The sequence below is a fragment of the Acomys minous genome (genome assembly GCF_964271855.1).
Source record: "Acomys minous genome assembly, chromosome: 12".
Classification (NCBI taxonomy): domain Eukaryota; kingdom Metazoa; phylum Chordata; class Mammalia; order Rodentia; family Muridae; genus Acomys; species Acomys minous.
In genome coordinates, this window is record NC_140493.1 from 82,103,748 (window position 1) to 82,120,934 (window position 17,187).

General features: G+C 43.7%; 2 protein-coding genes across 2 annotated transcripts in view; one reads left to right on the forward strand and one right to left on the reverse strand.

The window, feature by feature from the left end:
• Positions 1 to 17,187, reverse strand: part of ANKFN1 (ankyrin repeat and fibronectin type III domain containing 1) — a 405,102-nt gene that overhangs the window by 59,022 nt on the left and 328,893 nt on the right. The window contains exons 8-13 of the mRNA XM_084750198.1: positions 15,854 to 15,951; positions 13,188 to 13,278; positions 7,615 to 7,722; positions 1,389 to 1,488; positions 855 to 987; positions 245 to 361 (exon numbers count right to left, since the gene is read on the reverse strand). Coding sequence (XP_084606324.1) covers positions 245 to 361; positions 855 to 987; positions 1,389 to 1,488; positions 7,615 to 7,722; positions 13,188 to 13,278; positions 15,854 to 15,951 — 647 coding nt within the window. The remainder of the gene's footprint in view (positions 1 to 244; positions 362 to 854; positions 988 to 1,388; positions 1,489 to 7,614; positions 7,723 to 13,187; positions 13,279 to 15,853; positions 15,952 to 17,187) is intronic.
• LOC311579532 (uncharacterized protein) overlaps positions 1 to 17,187 on the forward strand; it is a 461,287-nt gene that overhangs the window by 52,316 nt on the left and 391,784 nt on the right. The window lies entirely within an intron of this gene.

Below are 17,187 nucleotides of genomic sequence, written 5' to 3' on the forward strand. Positions count from 1 at the left end.
GTTCTATAGGCGATGACAATGAGCCCTTGAAGAAACCCTGTGTTGACTATTATCAGATGGCGAACTCTTGGTTTAGGATTCCATACCAAAGTCTGCCATGAGTAGGCACAGAGCTCAACTTGTCCAAGAAACCTTTCCTGTGGCCAGAGATCTGGAAGAGAAGGGAGCCCCTTTTTGGGTAGGATTGGTATATGAGCACTTCAAGTTTAAAGACACTTTCCAGAGCCCAAGCCCGGTCCCTCACCTGTAGCTGGGCTGTGGCAGCGAGCATCTTCTGGCGAGTTTGCAACACTGTGGATGAGGACATGGAGATAGGCACGCTTTGCCTTAGCCACCTGATGTCTTCCCACATACAAGACAGCTGCAAAAGAAGCCACGAGGTCACATCATCCTCCGAGCCAGTGAGTGATTTAGGTTGTGGCATCAAAGCAAAGCATGGAAAAGGAAACCTGACCCCCCCACCCCCCGCCCTGATATTTGTTCTTCAGTCCATTTTCAGATACACACGAAACAACTTTTTGATCTCTGTCCAATTGGAAAAAGATCTGAATGCTAATGAAACAGTCAGATCTACATTTTAGTCTTTGCCAAATGATCCCATAACTCTGAACAGTGGAGACACAATCTGACAGGATGCACGCTTCTTTGCTTTGAAAATGTAGTGGAGACACTACTTTGGCCTTTAAAAAAAAAAACAGCATGGGCCATACTGGGGCTGGAAGGGATCTTTGAGATAATTTACTCACATCCCCAAACTTTGATCGTGAGAGACCCCCTCAACTAAAGTTTCAGAGATTTATGTGTGTTAACCCGGGTGCAAAGTAGGGAAAAAATGAAATGAGAACTCAGTGTACCTTCGTGAACCACAGAAAATCTTGTGTAATAGAGCTGGTGTGAGAGTCGTCTATTTCGACAATTGGTATTTGATCTTCGTTGGTGACTAACATATTGTCTTTATAATAAAATATGACGGCTATGTAGAGTCCTCTGCAAAGAAAAAGAGAAAGAAAGAGAAGTCTTCAACTATTTACTTTACCAAACTTGAGTCTTAGGAAATTATATACATATACCACATATATGTATTTAATTAAATATATTGTTGTTATATATATATACATATACGATTAAATATATGTATATAATTATATATACACATAAAAGTAGTTTTAGACATTTTGTAAGCTGAATTGAAACTACATCTAGAAACATTTTTGCCATGTATCACACATTTACTGGTTAGAACTTAGAGATTGGTATCTTGCCCAAATTCTCAGGAGAATTCATTCCTCTAATAAAAATACATAGCATCCACTAGGTTTCCACTTAGAACTCTAGTTAGTTCATTCCTGAGGCGTTCAGACTTCCTAGACAAAGTGTTTAGGACCCACCGTTTCAAGGTCTTCACAAACTTGTTTGAGGAATGAAATAGGTGCTTTAGGCTCCTTGACACCGACTGCTTTCGGCCCGTGGTTTGCAACTTTGAACTTTCTGCAATGTAGAAAGAAGATGCCGAGCAAATTCCATCTGACGGATCAACATTCTCGCTTTTTCTTCCTACCTCTTGGCCTTCCTTTATCCTTGTGGTGTTACTTACCAGTTTCATGCAGGGGTCCAACGTACAGTTTCTTTAGAAACTTGTGTGTATTGAGGTGCCAGCTACTGTGGCCTGACTCGGAAATGCCCCTCGTGGGCTCATGCTTTCAATGTTTGGTTTCTAGTTAATGGAGTTGGTGATAGTGTTGGAGGTCTGGAGACTTTGGGAGGTAAGGCCTGGCTGGTGAAGGTAGGTTGCTGGGGGTTTGGCCCTTGCGTCGGGGGAGGGAGGTGCCCACTGGTGCACTGTCCATTGTGGTCTCTTAGCGGCGCACCATGCTTCCATTGTAGGAGCACTTCACCATGCCCTCCCCACCGCTGGTGTGAAACGATAAGATTCAACAAACCCTTCCTCCTTTAAGTCGTTTTCTGCCTAGCGTTTTGTCAACACTGTGGAAAAGTAACTAATAACCCAGTAGTTGACTCATTCAATGAACAGTTCTTCACAATGTTGGGGGTGAGCAACATTTATTTATGACTGAGGGAAACTACTCCAGGTCTTTTGTTTATCCTCCCAGGGTAAGTGCTTTATTATCCAGCAAGATGAAAAGAAATGGAGCCAATTCCTTCCCCTCCCCCCTTCGCCAGCCAGCTTTTTAATAGCCACCACTTCTCAGTGCTTCCAAAGTTCCCGTATTAGTTTACATAGCCAGTTAAGTTGTTTCCTTATAGGATTAATACGAACAGCTTACAGAAGAGCTGGTGAGTAGAAAAAAGAAAAAAAAAAGGCGAAGGAACAAATTCCCTCAACTCATCCCACCACTTCATATAACCACAATTAGCCGTCTAGGGCAGCTTCTCCTAGTAGTGTGGTCACCTGTGAGACTGTCTGTAGGCCTGGAGAGTCCAGCCTCAACCGATATATCTACAACATAGCTCCTGCTCAGGGAACATCACAGAAGATAAGGCAGAAAGACTGTAAGAGCCAGAATACTAGGAAGTCTGCTGTGGACCAGTCTATCTTAGAAATGGCTACATAGACAAAAAGGGAACAGTGACAACATCAGTGAACATGTTAACATGGGAAAGGGGAAATTTCTTGAGGTCCCACCCCTAGAGAAAGATCTACAAGAAACTATTGACTGCTGGGAAAAGAATAATTAGCCTCTCCCAGGGAAGAGTCCCCTTATTGATTGTCCAAGGTAGAGTGATCAGCCTTAACAGTGTATACACATCACCAACAAATTGGATTCAGCAGGTTGTGTTTATATATACTTGTGCACACACACACACACACACACACACACACACACACACACACACACATGTATTTATGTAACTAAAAGCAGTGTTAACTTGAGGAGGGGACATGGGAAGATATCAAGAAAGGCTAGCAGAGAGGAGTTAAAGGGAGGAGGGAGTGATGTAATGCTATTTCATTTCAAAACATAGGAAAAAACAAAAATAAAAAATATGTATCTGTAGGGATACGTCTAAATGTTACCTTTATTATTTAGGTAGGGACTGGGACCGAGATATAAAATGGATTGCCCCAAAGAGCAAAGCCAGTACCCAAAGAGACTGCATAAGTCATTTTGGGGCAGCTGCTGTATGTGATTCCCTGTAGGTGCAGTTGTGTGACTATTGTCCACATTTCCTCTCCTGCTGATAACCTGGAGCTTTCCCCAAGAGCTGCAGTAAAATCCCCAGACATCTGTAAACGGTCTCCGCAAGTGATGCTCCATGGAGTTGGGCAAGATGATGGGTCACTGCCGTCGCCTACTCTACTCTATGTAAAGAAGGGAAGCCAAGGTTGCTGGCGTCATCACTGAAGTTTGGTAGGCATGTTCCTGGGATTGAGAACAGAGGCCCCTATCACAGCTGTTACAGAGAGAGCATGACCCACGGTTGAGGTTCACCCAGCGGGGATCTGCATTGTAATCCTACAGGAGTCATTAGCTGACACGTGCCTTTTCCTCAGCTTCAGAGTTGGGTTAGTGGTGGTTGCTCCTGGGAGACAAAGGTAAAATAATTTCTGTTTGTGATTTGAACATGAGTTTGGCTGTTGGCGAATGATGCTGCTGTTCAACGTGGGGAGTCAACCTAGGCATTGCTTGCTACTCCGTCTAAGCCTTACTAAAGTCGGAACAGGCATGAAGGAGATGGATTCTATAAAGGCAAATCGATGGGGCAGGAGACACAGAAAGTGAGGTTTGGTAGCAGAAAGCAGGTGGGCAGACGGACTTAACAGACCAGAGAAAGATGGCGCCTAAACTCCCAGTGAGCCACCGAGAAGTAACCTAGTTCACCCCACAGATTCCACGGCTGCTTAGCAGAGGGAAGGGGCACAAATGCAGCTAACATCGGGAGTTTCTGAAATCTTTAAAAAATCAGACTTCTATTTCCCCTACTGCACAGCCAGACAAAAGACCCTTTTCCTATCCTAGGTGAAAGGTAGTGGCTTATTCTCCGGGAAGTAAAACAAACAGGCAAAACCCAGTGACCCATGAAAGCAAAGCCTCTGGGGTAGGAGACAGGAAGACCCCGGGGACAATTGGAAATAGGATGATGGTGGTGATGCTGCTAGTTATTAAGCCTGGTAGATTAAGTGAAAGGCTTCATGTATAATATTTACCCTTTATGTTCTCAGAACACACATACCGGAAGTTATACTTTCTAGGCAGGATCCTAGAAGGAATTCCTTTGGGTAATTTTCACCAGAGAATACACTCACAGATTACGACATTGGTGATTTCCCAATGAAAACATGACAGCAGCTCACCTGACAGTGAAGCCTGTGAATAAAGCTCTTTGTTCTGTCCCCAGTGGCTGTTGATCTCTATCCTTTTAAATCTGAACAAACAATGAGGCCTCGCTCGCTAGGCATTTAAGAAATATACTCACCAGGAAACACAAAGGCCAAAAGTAGGGGAAAAGAGCAAGTCTGAAGGGAGGAAATACAAAATGGAACAAAATGGAGCCAGCTTGTCATTACCATTCCGAGAGACAAGATGCTGAACGCGTAGGGTGGTGGGGATTATTTATTTTTTAATAGTAGAACAAAGGAACATTGAGAATGAAAAATGCTATCAGAAACATAAAAATCCAGTAGAAGTCTTAGAAAATGAAAATGGTAAGTTTTTGAGAAAGTGGAGCAAAAAGATATCAGGGTAGAAAGTGGAGGGAAGCATTAAAGAAAACTGAAGGGATTGGGCAAGGCATAGTGGTACGGAGCTGTAATCCCAGCGCTGAAGAGGTAGAGGCAGGAGGATCACTGCAAGTTTAAGGCCAGCCTGGTCAGCATAGTGAATCAACTAGGGATATATGTTGACCTTATCTTAAAAGCAAACAAATAAACAAACAAACAAAAACGAGGGTGGAGGAAGAAAACAAAAGGACTAGCTTAGGAGATTTCAACTTCTAACTTACAAGAATTCTAGTAGGAAAGAAGTGAGGAAAGGGGTGTTCTGGTAGTGGAAGAAATTAATAACGTAAGAAAATGAAGTTCCGAAACTGAAGGGCATAAGCTTCCATACTGAAAGGACTTGAAAAGTTTTGGTACTGATTGGACAGGCTTTGAGGGTGGGGGCAGTGGAGACGCTTTCCTATTGCTTCTGCACTGCAGTCTGCTGGGTAGTGGTGAGTACCCCATCCAGCTAAGTACAGTGAAGACACCACCCATGCCTTAATGCTAAGATGTGCCAGGCAATTGCTGTGGATGGAGAGTGGCGCCATTCTTCACTCGACTGAAGATGAGCTAGAGTTTGTGAAGGGTTTCCACTGTGCTGGGTGTGTGAGTCTGTGGCCTCATTTCCTGCTCATAACGACACTGCAAATTAGACAGCCCAATTTTCTGATGAAGACGCTGTGACGGGCCTAAGTTAAATGCTCTTCTGTAAACTCTAAATGCAAGAACTAGGACTCGGAGTAATTTTTCCTATTTACAAGGTTTATAAAAGTTTATGTCCCAAATAAACCACACTATCTCGATGTAGTTGAGTATTCAAAACAACAGCTTTGTGGCTCTCTCTTAGCTGTCTTTACACAGCCTTTGCTTATCCTTTGAACCCCCCAGTTACATTAGAATTTGTGTGTGTGTGTGTGAGTGTGTGAGGCAATTTATTTTGACAGGTCATAGGTCAGCCTTTCCCAAAGTTTACACCATAGAATACTAATTTTATGGCAAAGGGTTTATATGGCCAATGGATCTGGAACATGCTTGTTTAATAAAGTTCGCTTGGGTCTTGACTGCAGTCTTTTAATATTATGATGTCTAGTTTACATTTCCACAAAGGGGATGAAGAATTCAGTGCCTCCTAACCTTATGTGACTGGAGCTCTTGAGCCATCCCTCTCATGGGACTACAGCATCTCTCACATTGTTTGTATTATTTCAGTGCCCAGGATAGACAGACTCTACCAACTTTTTAAAATGTCCTTTTGGGGGAAGGTCTACTTTATTCCCTGGGTACATCATCCGTAATATTATGTGTATAGCTCTGCTTGGGGAAGGGGCATGCGCATGCATGATAAGAGTCGAATGGAAAGTATAGAGATGATTGAGCTATCCAGGAGATCATTTCTTGGATACTGGATACTAACTGTATAGTAACAAGGAGCACATCCGAATCCTTAGTAATGAACACATCAAAACCCAACCCTTTTGGTCATGGGCAGTTTCAGCTCCCTTCCTCAGAGGACCAAACACAAAGTGGATGTGGATTGCAAAGAGGACTTGCCCAATTGCTAGATCACCTTTGCTTTCATACAGGAGCCAGTAGGCAGGGGAGCAAGGGAGAGGCAGAAAAGAGAGGACGCCAGCAAACACCCAGTGAGCCCAGTGACCCAGAACTGAATGGACTTGGGTCAGTGTAGACTGTTGTGGGTCTCTGTTTTTTTTTTTTAGTTGGGGGTGAGGTGGGAGTGGGGGAAGGTGTCAAGTCTTCCTAGATATTCAGGAATGAAAATCCCACTTGGGTTTCCTTCTCCTGCTGCCCTCGTACATATTTACATCTCCTAATGAGCCACTCACTAGGAAAACACCATTTTCTTGCAAACACTTGTCCTCATCTCCAGCTAGAGCCAATGTTTCTGAAGGGCCCTGTTGTCAGAGCTATACAGTAATTGGGAAACTTTCTGCTAATGCTAAGTATGATTTATGCGGCGTCTAAACAGCAAGCATAGCATCTTAGCTTGAGCCATGGGTGTTTTACCCAGCTGGCTCAGCAGGCCCCTGAATCTAGAGAGCACAGAGCAGTTGGAGATCTGATGGGAGCATGGAAAATGAAAACTTTATGGAGGCTTTAATTCTCCAAATAAAACTAAGTGCCTCTTCTACGAATCATTACACAGATCAGAAACCTGACCCTGTCCCATCTGAGCCGCCCAAGCAACAGAGAAGCTTTTTAAAAGCATCTCACAGAGTCTCTGGGTGAAGTGGGGGCTAAAATGGAGATGAGGCGAGCTCCACTCCTGCCCAAAAAGTGGAATGGAGGAAGACTAAAGTTCAAGGTGGGATTAAAGTTCAGGGGGGCAAAAACGAGGTACAGCAGGATGGCTGGGCACAGTACCCCAAATCCCAGACCACAGTTTGGCATTAATTATGACGCTGGGCAAGTCAACTTAGCTCCCCTCACAATGGGCAGAGTGAGGATGAAATCTTGGCACAGTGGATGCGAAAATGTACTGTAAGCTACTTTATCTATCAACACGAAGGTGTGTTGTGGTTGCTATCACTGGAACGCCCTCTCCAAGGCTCAGGGGTAAAATGTTAAGGGAGTTTTTCTCATAGGGCCAGTTCAATGAGAGGAGAACAGTAGCAGAAGCTGTTTTTTTTCCCTTGTGCTTATTTTCAAACTTTTTTTGTGTGTGTGGAGAGAAAGAGAGGAAGGGGAGGAAAGGAGAGGGAAGGCTCCACGGAAGGGTTAAAGCAAGATAGTGCTGTAAAGTGATTCCAGATGTACAAATATTAATATCTCTTTTTCCCTGATGAATGAGAAGGTATGACCCAGCTAGGAAACTGCTAAAATTACCGGCGCCACCGAGACCTCAGTCGATGGCCCAGCACAGATTTTATCCTTACCCCGGCAGCTGTAATGCTGATGAAGGGCTCGGACCTGCTGCAGCAGGCTCTCCAGAACTTTGCTCTGTCCCTTGTGTCTGGGCTCTCTGTCGTCATAGTCTTTCCAGTCTATTGAACAAAAGAAACAAACAGAGGGACATTTTAAAGCCGAGGCGCTGGGGTTTTTGTGTTCACTGCCCACAGGCTCCATAGATGAGCACCCAGCACACGCAGAACTGGCAGGCGGTGCTGACCGACGGTTTGGGAGCTGCCATTGTTCAGAGCCCTATGCAAAACAGTAATTGTGGTTGGCTTCTTGTGTTGGGCAGTTTTGGGGCAAGAGAAAACGGTGCTTGAGAGCCAAAAGAAATAGGAAATTTGGAAGTCCAATATCTCTTCTCTTTAGCCCTCCCCGCCCCCTTTCTCAGCATCCCCTGTCCTGACCAGTAACCCCTGTTACCTCTGAATTCAGCACCCCAAGTTTCAACTGGATTTTCACAGTAGGAAAGATGGGTGGGAATGTGCAGACTAGATGAAATCCACAGTCCCAGTGCTTTTATTGTAGGTTTCACACTTTTGGCCAAATTGACATTTCTTTCCAAGGAAGGAGCCCATGTCAGATGCCAAGAAATAGAAATCTACATTTTGCTCTAATGAATGTCTGCTTTGGTTAGCTGGCACAGCAGCCCCTGCACATACTCCGAGCCACCAACCACCCTGTCTGCTCAGTCTCTAAATATACAGTATTAGCTTACATGGCAAATTTAAATTGCAGTCCCCACTGAGATTTTTCTCCCCCTTCTATTTTCATTCCATTTGGCTATAATGATATCAAGAGTAATAACTCATACGGGACTAATGTCAGGATCGCCGTTCTGCTGTCTCCAGCTCTCGCTTTCCCCCCAGCAGGTCAGTCACTTCATTGTCCATCCCCGCTTCTATTTTTCTTCTACTTTTTCCTTCTGAATGAGTCAAAAGCAACGCTTTCAAGTACATCTCTATGAAGGCTAGCCTCTCTACCTCAGAGAGGCCAGCCAGACTCAAATCCCTCTCTGACAGAACTGTTTTAATGTACAGAGTCTTTTTTTGTTCAGACACTCGAGTCCTTTACAGCAGATAGGTCCAATCATCTCACAACGGTCCATGCCGAGCCCAGGAATGTATATATTTAAGAGGGACATCATGGGTGTCAGCTAAGCCCAGATGGGGTTTTCACGTTAGGTCAGGTAGGGAGAGGTAAGTTTTGGTTGTGGGGTCCACTAAACGCCAGTGTGAGCACTGACTCTTCTTGTTCTCAGCCCACTTCAGGCAAGTCCTTTCTATCAACAGGGCCTCCACTCCCTAATTTGAAAAAACAAGGATGGTGTCTGTCTTATGAGAGGTTTATGAGGATGAAATGAGATTTCATCTCATATCATTGTCAGGGATCTGGCGCAATGCCTGTCTCATGATAGGCATTCTGTAAATAAGACTTGAGGCAATTCAGTATGGAAACACTGCTTTTTACTCCGTCTGATGATTATCTAAGAAGAAAGGGGCCTCATAGATTTTCAAGGCCCTCTTAGCATCCTTCCTCTCCTATATGTGGTTTCTCATTTTCCCTTGAGGAAGATGATGCTGAAACATCCCTTCCCCAGTCCAGACCCATCTCCCTCAGCTCAGTGGCCCAGTCAGCACTGTGACATGGTTTAGTGGCCTTAAGTGTAGTATTTGTGCTCATTTCATTATACTGGGACACATTTATAATTCCTTTTGGGCAGGAGAGTTAGATCTTAGCTGGAGTTTGTCTGTTGGGGCTTCGTTGTGGTCAACTCTGGAGACAGAAAATTGGCACAGGTGCCTTTTGTAGACTCTGTTCCTTGTGGGCAAGAGCCACGACTGGAGCTTCTCTTTGCCTCACTTTTCTCCTCTGCAATGCCAGTTTTTAAACTCCCTTGGAGGATGAGATTGAAAAGAAAGAGTAGAAGTCAAGTAGCATCCTCAGCATACAGGAAATGCTCAGCATGCTGTTGGCAAGGCACTGGGAGTACAAGCATGATAGTGTTCAGGAAGGCTGGCACATTTGACGTTTAGGGCAACAGCTGCCAGAGGCCCTTAGACTATTTATAGTGCAGCTTACATCTGGACACAGAATAAACATTGCCCTCCTGGAAGCACATGGGTCACTGTTCCTTTAGTTGGAGTCATGCCTCTCAAGTACCCATGATGCAGTGGGGATGAGCAGGCGTCTGTGCCTGAGTAACACTCCTGGGCAGCTGAGTCAGTTCAGTTGACCTGAATGTGGTAATTTGTTCTAGTAAGTCTTCATGCTGTCATTGGGACAAGGGCGGCAGTGGTGGTGGAATGGACCCCAGTTTCAGCTTAGTGCTATTACACTGAGGTGAGCTGGCTCTGATGACTTTACGATACATAAGAAAATTGCTAATGGCCAGCCCAGTTGCAGTCCAAGCAAGCGCTGAACAATGCCAATATTTTGGAAAGAATGAGGATTTTTTTTTCTTCTTATAGATGTTTGGAGCATTCTGATGACTACATAAAATGGGAGACTTTAGGGATGAGGGAGAAAATTGAAAATATATTAAGAAATCAGGAACCTGACAGGAATAAACTTTGCATGGTAGGAAAAGGGCAGATTGTTCCACATACTACAGCTCAGGGTTCTGGTAATGAGACACTTCAGTGGCAACACAGTGCAGAGCTTACACTCACCAGCCATATCAGGATTTTCCTGATCGTAACTCAGACAAGCCTGTCTGGGCGCTTTTCTCTTATTATGTACCATACCATATAACATAAGTCTATAAAAACACATTAAGGCCTTTTGTAAAAATATAAAAAAAAGAGTTTTATAGCTTACTGGAACATATTACCAAATTTCCAATTACTCTGTCATGTTAGAGTACATTGTCCTCTAGTAAGTATCTGAATACGGATACATGTTACATCACAATGTCATACTCTGTTTATAAATAGAACGAGAGTGTTTTTATATTGTTCTTTCCAAGTGATATGGCATGTCTGCAGCAACTCTAAGCATATGTTAGGCTTTCAGCTCTTTGCCAGCCACCCTTGCTAATCAGGCACGCCGTTTTAGAAAGCATTGCTTTTCACTCTGTTAATTACCAATAAATAAATGACTCGTCTAAGCTCTGAACAACCGCTCTTGTCATGCTGGAGAGAGGTCTAAATGCGAGCCTGTGAGAGAGGAGTCTGAACAGAAGGTGAGGCTTATGGAACCCAGATACCTGAGCGTTGGAAGTTAAGCCTCATCTGCAGAGCAGAATTCACGCTGGGCGTGCCTTTGGAGTCAGCTTCCCTCCTGTGCTTCCAGGTTAACTGAGACTGGTCTTTTTGTTCTCTCTATTGCCCCACCTCTAATGAGACACACACCCCCTACCCTTGCCAATGGGATTGGCTCCTTAGTGTCTTAATCTTGCAATTCCAGTGTGTGTTTCTGATAAATCTCTAGCAATGGAAATTTCCAAACATTGACTATTGATGAAATCATCAAATGAAGAGGGAGTCAGGGACCTTGGAGAGCACTGGCATTGGTGGTCCAAGGCCATGTGTAACCCTGCGTAAGCATTCCATTCACCTGGAGGTGGTAGGCATGGTTGACTGGCCTTCAGCCTACTTCTCTGTCTGATAATAGGGCTCTAGTTACTGTAGGAAGACATGGAAGGGTCTTAACAAACTCAGGTATTGAATCACAGTTTGGCTGTGTACCAGTGATGTGGCCTCCACTTGAGTTACTGTTCGAAGGTTGGACTCTGTACATATGTCTCCATGTGAATAGCTCCCTCGTCATCAAAGAGATAAGGCCTACTGTGAAAGCTCTTAGGTTAATGCCCTGAATGGAATGAGTCTTATAGCAGTTATCGCTGATAGTGAAAACGCTACAGACACTAATGACAGTGATGTACATCCACAAGGCGGTAGGGACGATGAAGGAGTTCTGTGAGGGTGAGAAGAGACACTGCACCCAAAGCCCACAATTTGTCACCTGATTTATAGTTTGTCTTGGATAAGAGGTTGTTATAACACTGGAAAAATATAAACACATAAGCCAGAAAACATATAAATTCATAATTTAGGTATCTACTGTTAAATGTGTGTGTGTGTGTGTGTGTGTGTGTGTGTACATATGTGTGTGTACATGTGGAAACCAGAGATGAAACCTGGGTTGTCATGCATCTTGGTTTTAGAGACAGGGGCTCCCACTGAGCTTGGAGTTTGCCCGACTGCCTGAGGCTCCTTCTGTTTCTGTCCCCACCCTAGCACTGGGACTACAAAAACACACCTGGATTTTTTTTATGTGGGCTTTGGGGATCAAACTCTGGTCCTTTTGCTTGTGTGGCAAGCACTTTACCACGTCAGCCATCTCCCCAGCCACTTTAAATTTTGTTAGTGATCTAGACATATCCTAGCTAATTATAGATAAACTAATGGCTAAATGAAGTTCCTACATTTTGTATGATGATGATGATGATGATAATGATGATGATGATGATTATATCATTATTATTATTTTATATACAGGCCCTAGTCTAGGACTTCTTTGTACACAATGGGTTTTTAAACACATTTTTAGGTGATTGATCATGTTTGGCTCTTTAATATGGACATGACGGTACCATACGTCACTAGTACACTGATATTTGGGTACTTGGGTTTTTTGAAACACACATTTAGCTATTATTAATATACTGCTGCAGTGCACATTTTGTGCACACTTATCTGCATCTCTGTTTCTTTAAACTAGTTCCAAGGTATGTAAAGTACAGTAGACAGAAATGGATAGGCCTAAGGCATTTGAGTAAGATAAAAGCTGTGTTCCATAAATGATTAAGCAGTTCTCACTCTTGCAAGAAGTGCGTGGCAGGACTCTTAATTATGGCATTAATAGCTCTGTGAATAGGGGAAAATAAAACCTGGAGTTCAGTCTACTCTTTTGTCTGGTTTTACCAAACAGGGAGTTATACCAAACATACGAGGCATAAATTATTAATCTTTAAATGACCAGAAGTCTCTGCTGGGTTCCTCAGCCACCACTAAAAATGTTAGATACAAATGTTAGATATTGTATCTGTTGCAGGGTGACTGTTAATAAAAAAAAGCTATTCTTTTGGTAGACTAGCATTAAGTCAAAGGTGTTTGGTTTCATCCTCATAGGGGATCAATGTGATGTGTTCACTGCAGGCAAGGGAAGGAACACAGAACTAAAATGGACTGCATACTATGGGCTGGCCAATTCCCATGGTATCCTCCCCCTCCCCGCAAAGCCCTGTGAAAGGATGCCAGTTAGACCCATCCTACAGATGTTGAATTGAGGCTGAGATCTTGAATAACCTTTGACAGCTACAACTAATTAAAGACACCATTGTTGGCCAGCTGCTGTGATTTCAAATGCCCCACTTCTCTCTCCTGAGCTGCCATCCTGTGCGCATTTCTGCAGAGGGATCATTCTTCTGTGGCCCTGCTGCTGCTCCGAGAAGTTGCAGAGGGTGAGGTGGGGGCAGGAAGGGAGCTGGCAGAGGCAACCAAGGGATAGAGCAGTTGAGCATGCTGCCACCCTGGAAGTAGCTACCACCTACTAGAGGGAGAGGCGCACGCCGGTGTCGTGGTCTGAGCTGGTCCCCATCCTTTCATGTTGTAAGCTGAGACTTGAACAAAATACTGTTGGCCCTGCAAGGAATTGAAACAGGACGCTGTGTTAGGCCTTATAATTCATCGCATTTGAAGGGTTCTTGTAGTCTCTGTGCACTTTCTAGATTTCAGAATTGGAATATCATAGTTATTTTTCCTGACTTCCCCGCCCCTAAATTACATGCCAACACTCTCTCTGTATTGTGTGTATAAAAATATGTATTTGATGTGTAAGATCAGTTTTTCTTATAATATATTCTGATCCCAGTTTCCCCTCCCCCAACTCTTCCTAGATCCTCCCCGGCTCACCGTCCACTAAGCCTGCCCATTCTTTCTCTAAAAAACTAAAAGACAAATTAAAAAAAAAAACCCACCCCCCCAAAAAAAACCCCACAAATAAATAAAAATAGAACAACAAAAGTCCAACACACACACAGACACACAGACACACAGACACACACACACACACACACAGACACACAGACACACAGACACACACAGGCACACACAGACACACAGACACACACAGACACACACACACAGACACACACCAACAACAGGTTCTTCCAACCCACACAGCTTCACAAGGTTTACTAACCACAGCAATCTCCCACCCTTCACCCTTTTTCTACTTAATTCTTCCCTCCCCAGAGGCAACAGCAGCTGATGCAGTTACTCTAGAAAGTTAGCAAGCTGCAACAAATATCTCTGCAGACGAGCGAGCGAGCGAGCTCACGAAGCCGGCCTCTTTCTCTTAGTGGCTGCATAGTGCCTCAGTGTGAGCAGATTCTCTTTCGTTTATCCAACCAGCCTTTCTTCGCTGGTGCATTCCGGGCTTCTTTTCATTTTGTGCCGCAACAAATAATGCTTCCGTTTACTCAGTAATAATGCTTCCTTTGCTCCGCTGTTCAAGCATGTAAAAATTAATCAACTTTCTGATGTGACTTCAATTTTAAAGCCATTATTAAAAGGATGGCCCATTTTCTTTAACTTCTTTTTATGGCATAAAGAGTTAAGGAGTTGTTCTTTGCTTACTGATAATCCTTTAAATTGTTTTGTATGGTTTTAATATTTGCTTTGAGGTTTCTTTTCTTTCTTATTTTATTTTTTTTGTGAGAAGCCAATATTGGGTGAACAATTGCTTGCTATAAATGTAAAATGGTGTTTACATTAGAAAAATTGTGGAGAGTTTGATAGGATTTTAATGATATTGCCTTATCATATAATGAAGTCAACACCTCTTTCTATACCATTGAAAGTTGGGTTTTACGCACCTCAGGGTTATAGGGATGGTCTAGAACTGTAAATTCATGTCAGGCATTTATATGCTCAGGATAATGTCTGCATTGCTCTCATTGGATGGCGGAGTGGAAAAACCTCATCCCTCGGGAAGCTACTTTTGATGTCAGAGACCCTCTCTGGGGAGAGTTTTCCATTTTCATCACGCTATCACTTTTTCTTTTAAGCAATAGAAATTCCCTGGGGTTCTTCCTGGCCTCCTTCCATGGTGCGAGCCACTGCGCTGGAGCCAGTGTTATACTGATAGCATCTCGAGGGCCACCCACTCGGGGGGCTTTGTTTGCTCTGGTGATCCACAGTTCTGCTCTCCGGTGCAGACATGCGATTAGGACTAAAAGTCAGGATTCTTGGTGGTGACCAAACCACCAAGAATTCCCTTAGAATAAGCTGGACGGCAGCTTTGTAATGCTGGGGTTTGGGATTATATAGTACAGATAACTATTTTAATTGGCTAACCTCTAAGAAAACAACAGAAATATCTCTCTGCTCCTCCCATATGAAGGTCTTAAATATTAATCATTTGAACTGGATTTTAAACATTTATAATTACATTTAAAGGATTATGATTTAAAGTTAATCTCCCCCTCCCCCACATCTTTTGAGTTGGAATTACTTGAAGAAACTCACAGTTTTCTCAGTCTTGGTGTTTCTCAGATTTGCTTGGTGTTTTTATTTTTTTTTTTAATTTTTTGCATTTTGGATGCTCATTTGTGGTTCATAAGTAGTCGCTATTTAAATTAGATTGGTTAAACCAATAAACAAGGCTAGTTCCAGCTTTTCATTCCCAGTTAGTTTATGTTACAGAGAGATTGTACCTTTGCCGTGTATAAGTTTCTTTTCTTTAGTAGCAGACTTAGTCCTTTCTTTTCTTTTTCTTTTTAATCATAGGAAAAGGAGTTCTCTCAGGAAAGTGTGTGACTCCAATTGATGACTGATCTCAGTGAGGCGGTGGGGGAGGGGAGGGCTAGATGAAGCTGTTATTTTTACCATCAGACAGGGAGTCAAAATTGGATCTCTCAGAGCCTTTGATCCCCCTGCAGATTAGACTGTGATCCCAAGAGCAGCAGCTTTCAAGGCTCGCATGAGGCCAGTCTCCTTCTGATCTCCTTAGAACATGGCAGCTTACAAAGTGGTTCATGCTGTCTGCTCACCCTTTGTGAGACTCAGATTATGGGGACCAGACATATCACGCTTAACGAGTGGCAGTTGTTGTCAGAGGGACCCGGTGTTGGCTGTTGCTTCCAGAGTAGGCATTTGCTGTCAGCATCCCCGTGCAAAAAGCAGAGGATGGTGAATGCATCGGGAGGACACTTACTGTGGTGAGTCCTGTGATTGTGCACCTCAGGGTCTGCAGGCTGTCCATGATGATCTCCCCAGCCAAAGGGGAGAAGTCTTTAGACATGCTCCATTCCACTACAGGGGAGGGGGAAGGGGAGGGAGAAGGGGGAAGGGTAAGAAGGGAGGGAAGAGGGGAGGAGGAGGGGGTGGGACAGAGAGGGGGAGGGGGAGGGGAGAAGAATAAGACCAGACTCAGTTACATGACGAGCAGTGCTGTAAGGAAGAAATACTTTTAATGCACCCCCAGCCCCCACATCCTCACATAGCTCAGGATCCTCTTGGATGTTGCCACTTTCCAAGTTCACGTTGTTTTTTAAATGAGCCCCCTCCCAGAAAAGTAAATCAATCCTCATTTATATACCTTGTAAGTTTTAGAATCTTGATAGCTATATGATAGTCTGCATGTGTTTTTGTGTTGTTCTTAATGTGAGCTTTAATGCATTTTAAATATGCATTGATTAATGACCAAATGTGTTCTGCAGAATTTGTTATTAGGTAATTTTCTCGTATGAACCTTGTAGACTGTGTGCCCACAAACCTACCGTGAGCATGATGCACTAGGCCATAGACATTTAGCTCATCCTTTATTGAAGTGTCTATGGTGTGAAGGACCCTATTTTTTGCCCATGAGACCATTGCTATATAAAGACACTGTTTCTGTGTACACAAACACACTCAGGTGCATCATAAATAATTGGTCATTGAATATAGCAATGCCATATGTGAGTTGCTGAATGGGAGCAGCAAAGGGTCCAGTAGGATATGTCTTAGTTCCTAAGTCTGACTTTGCCTCTTTTTACTGAAAATGCTTTTTCAGAGTCCTGGTTACATTCTCACCTCAGGTGAAAACACTTCTGCGTACTTCCTCATCCAGCGCCTTCTCCTGAAAACACTCCCTTCCTCCAGTGTCTCATACACTAAGCTCTCCTGCTTCCCTCCCGTGTTTCCCTCTCTCGGCCTTCTCCCAGCTCTCTCCACAGCTTTTCCTAAAGCTGGGGTTTATGGCTGACCCGTCCAGTGGTCTTCTCTGACATCCCCAAAGAAGATGTTCATCCACACTCAGACCGCTCAGATCTCAACATCCCATTGTCCTAGGTGACTGTATCCTTTCATAGCGTCTTCCACTGGTCCCACAGGCCAAGATGAGTCAGACATCACAAGTGCTGGCTACCGTCTTATATAACTATTTGCATACAGAAGGGACTAAAAACAAACAGCAACCAAGCAGGAGCCATAGGAGCTCAAGTCACATGGAAACCTGACAAATAAGAGACATGAAGATTTATGGTATTTTCTCTATGACCCCTTAAT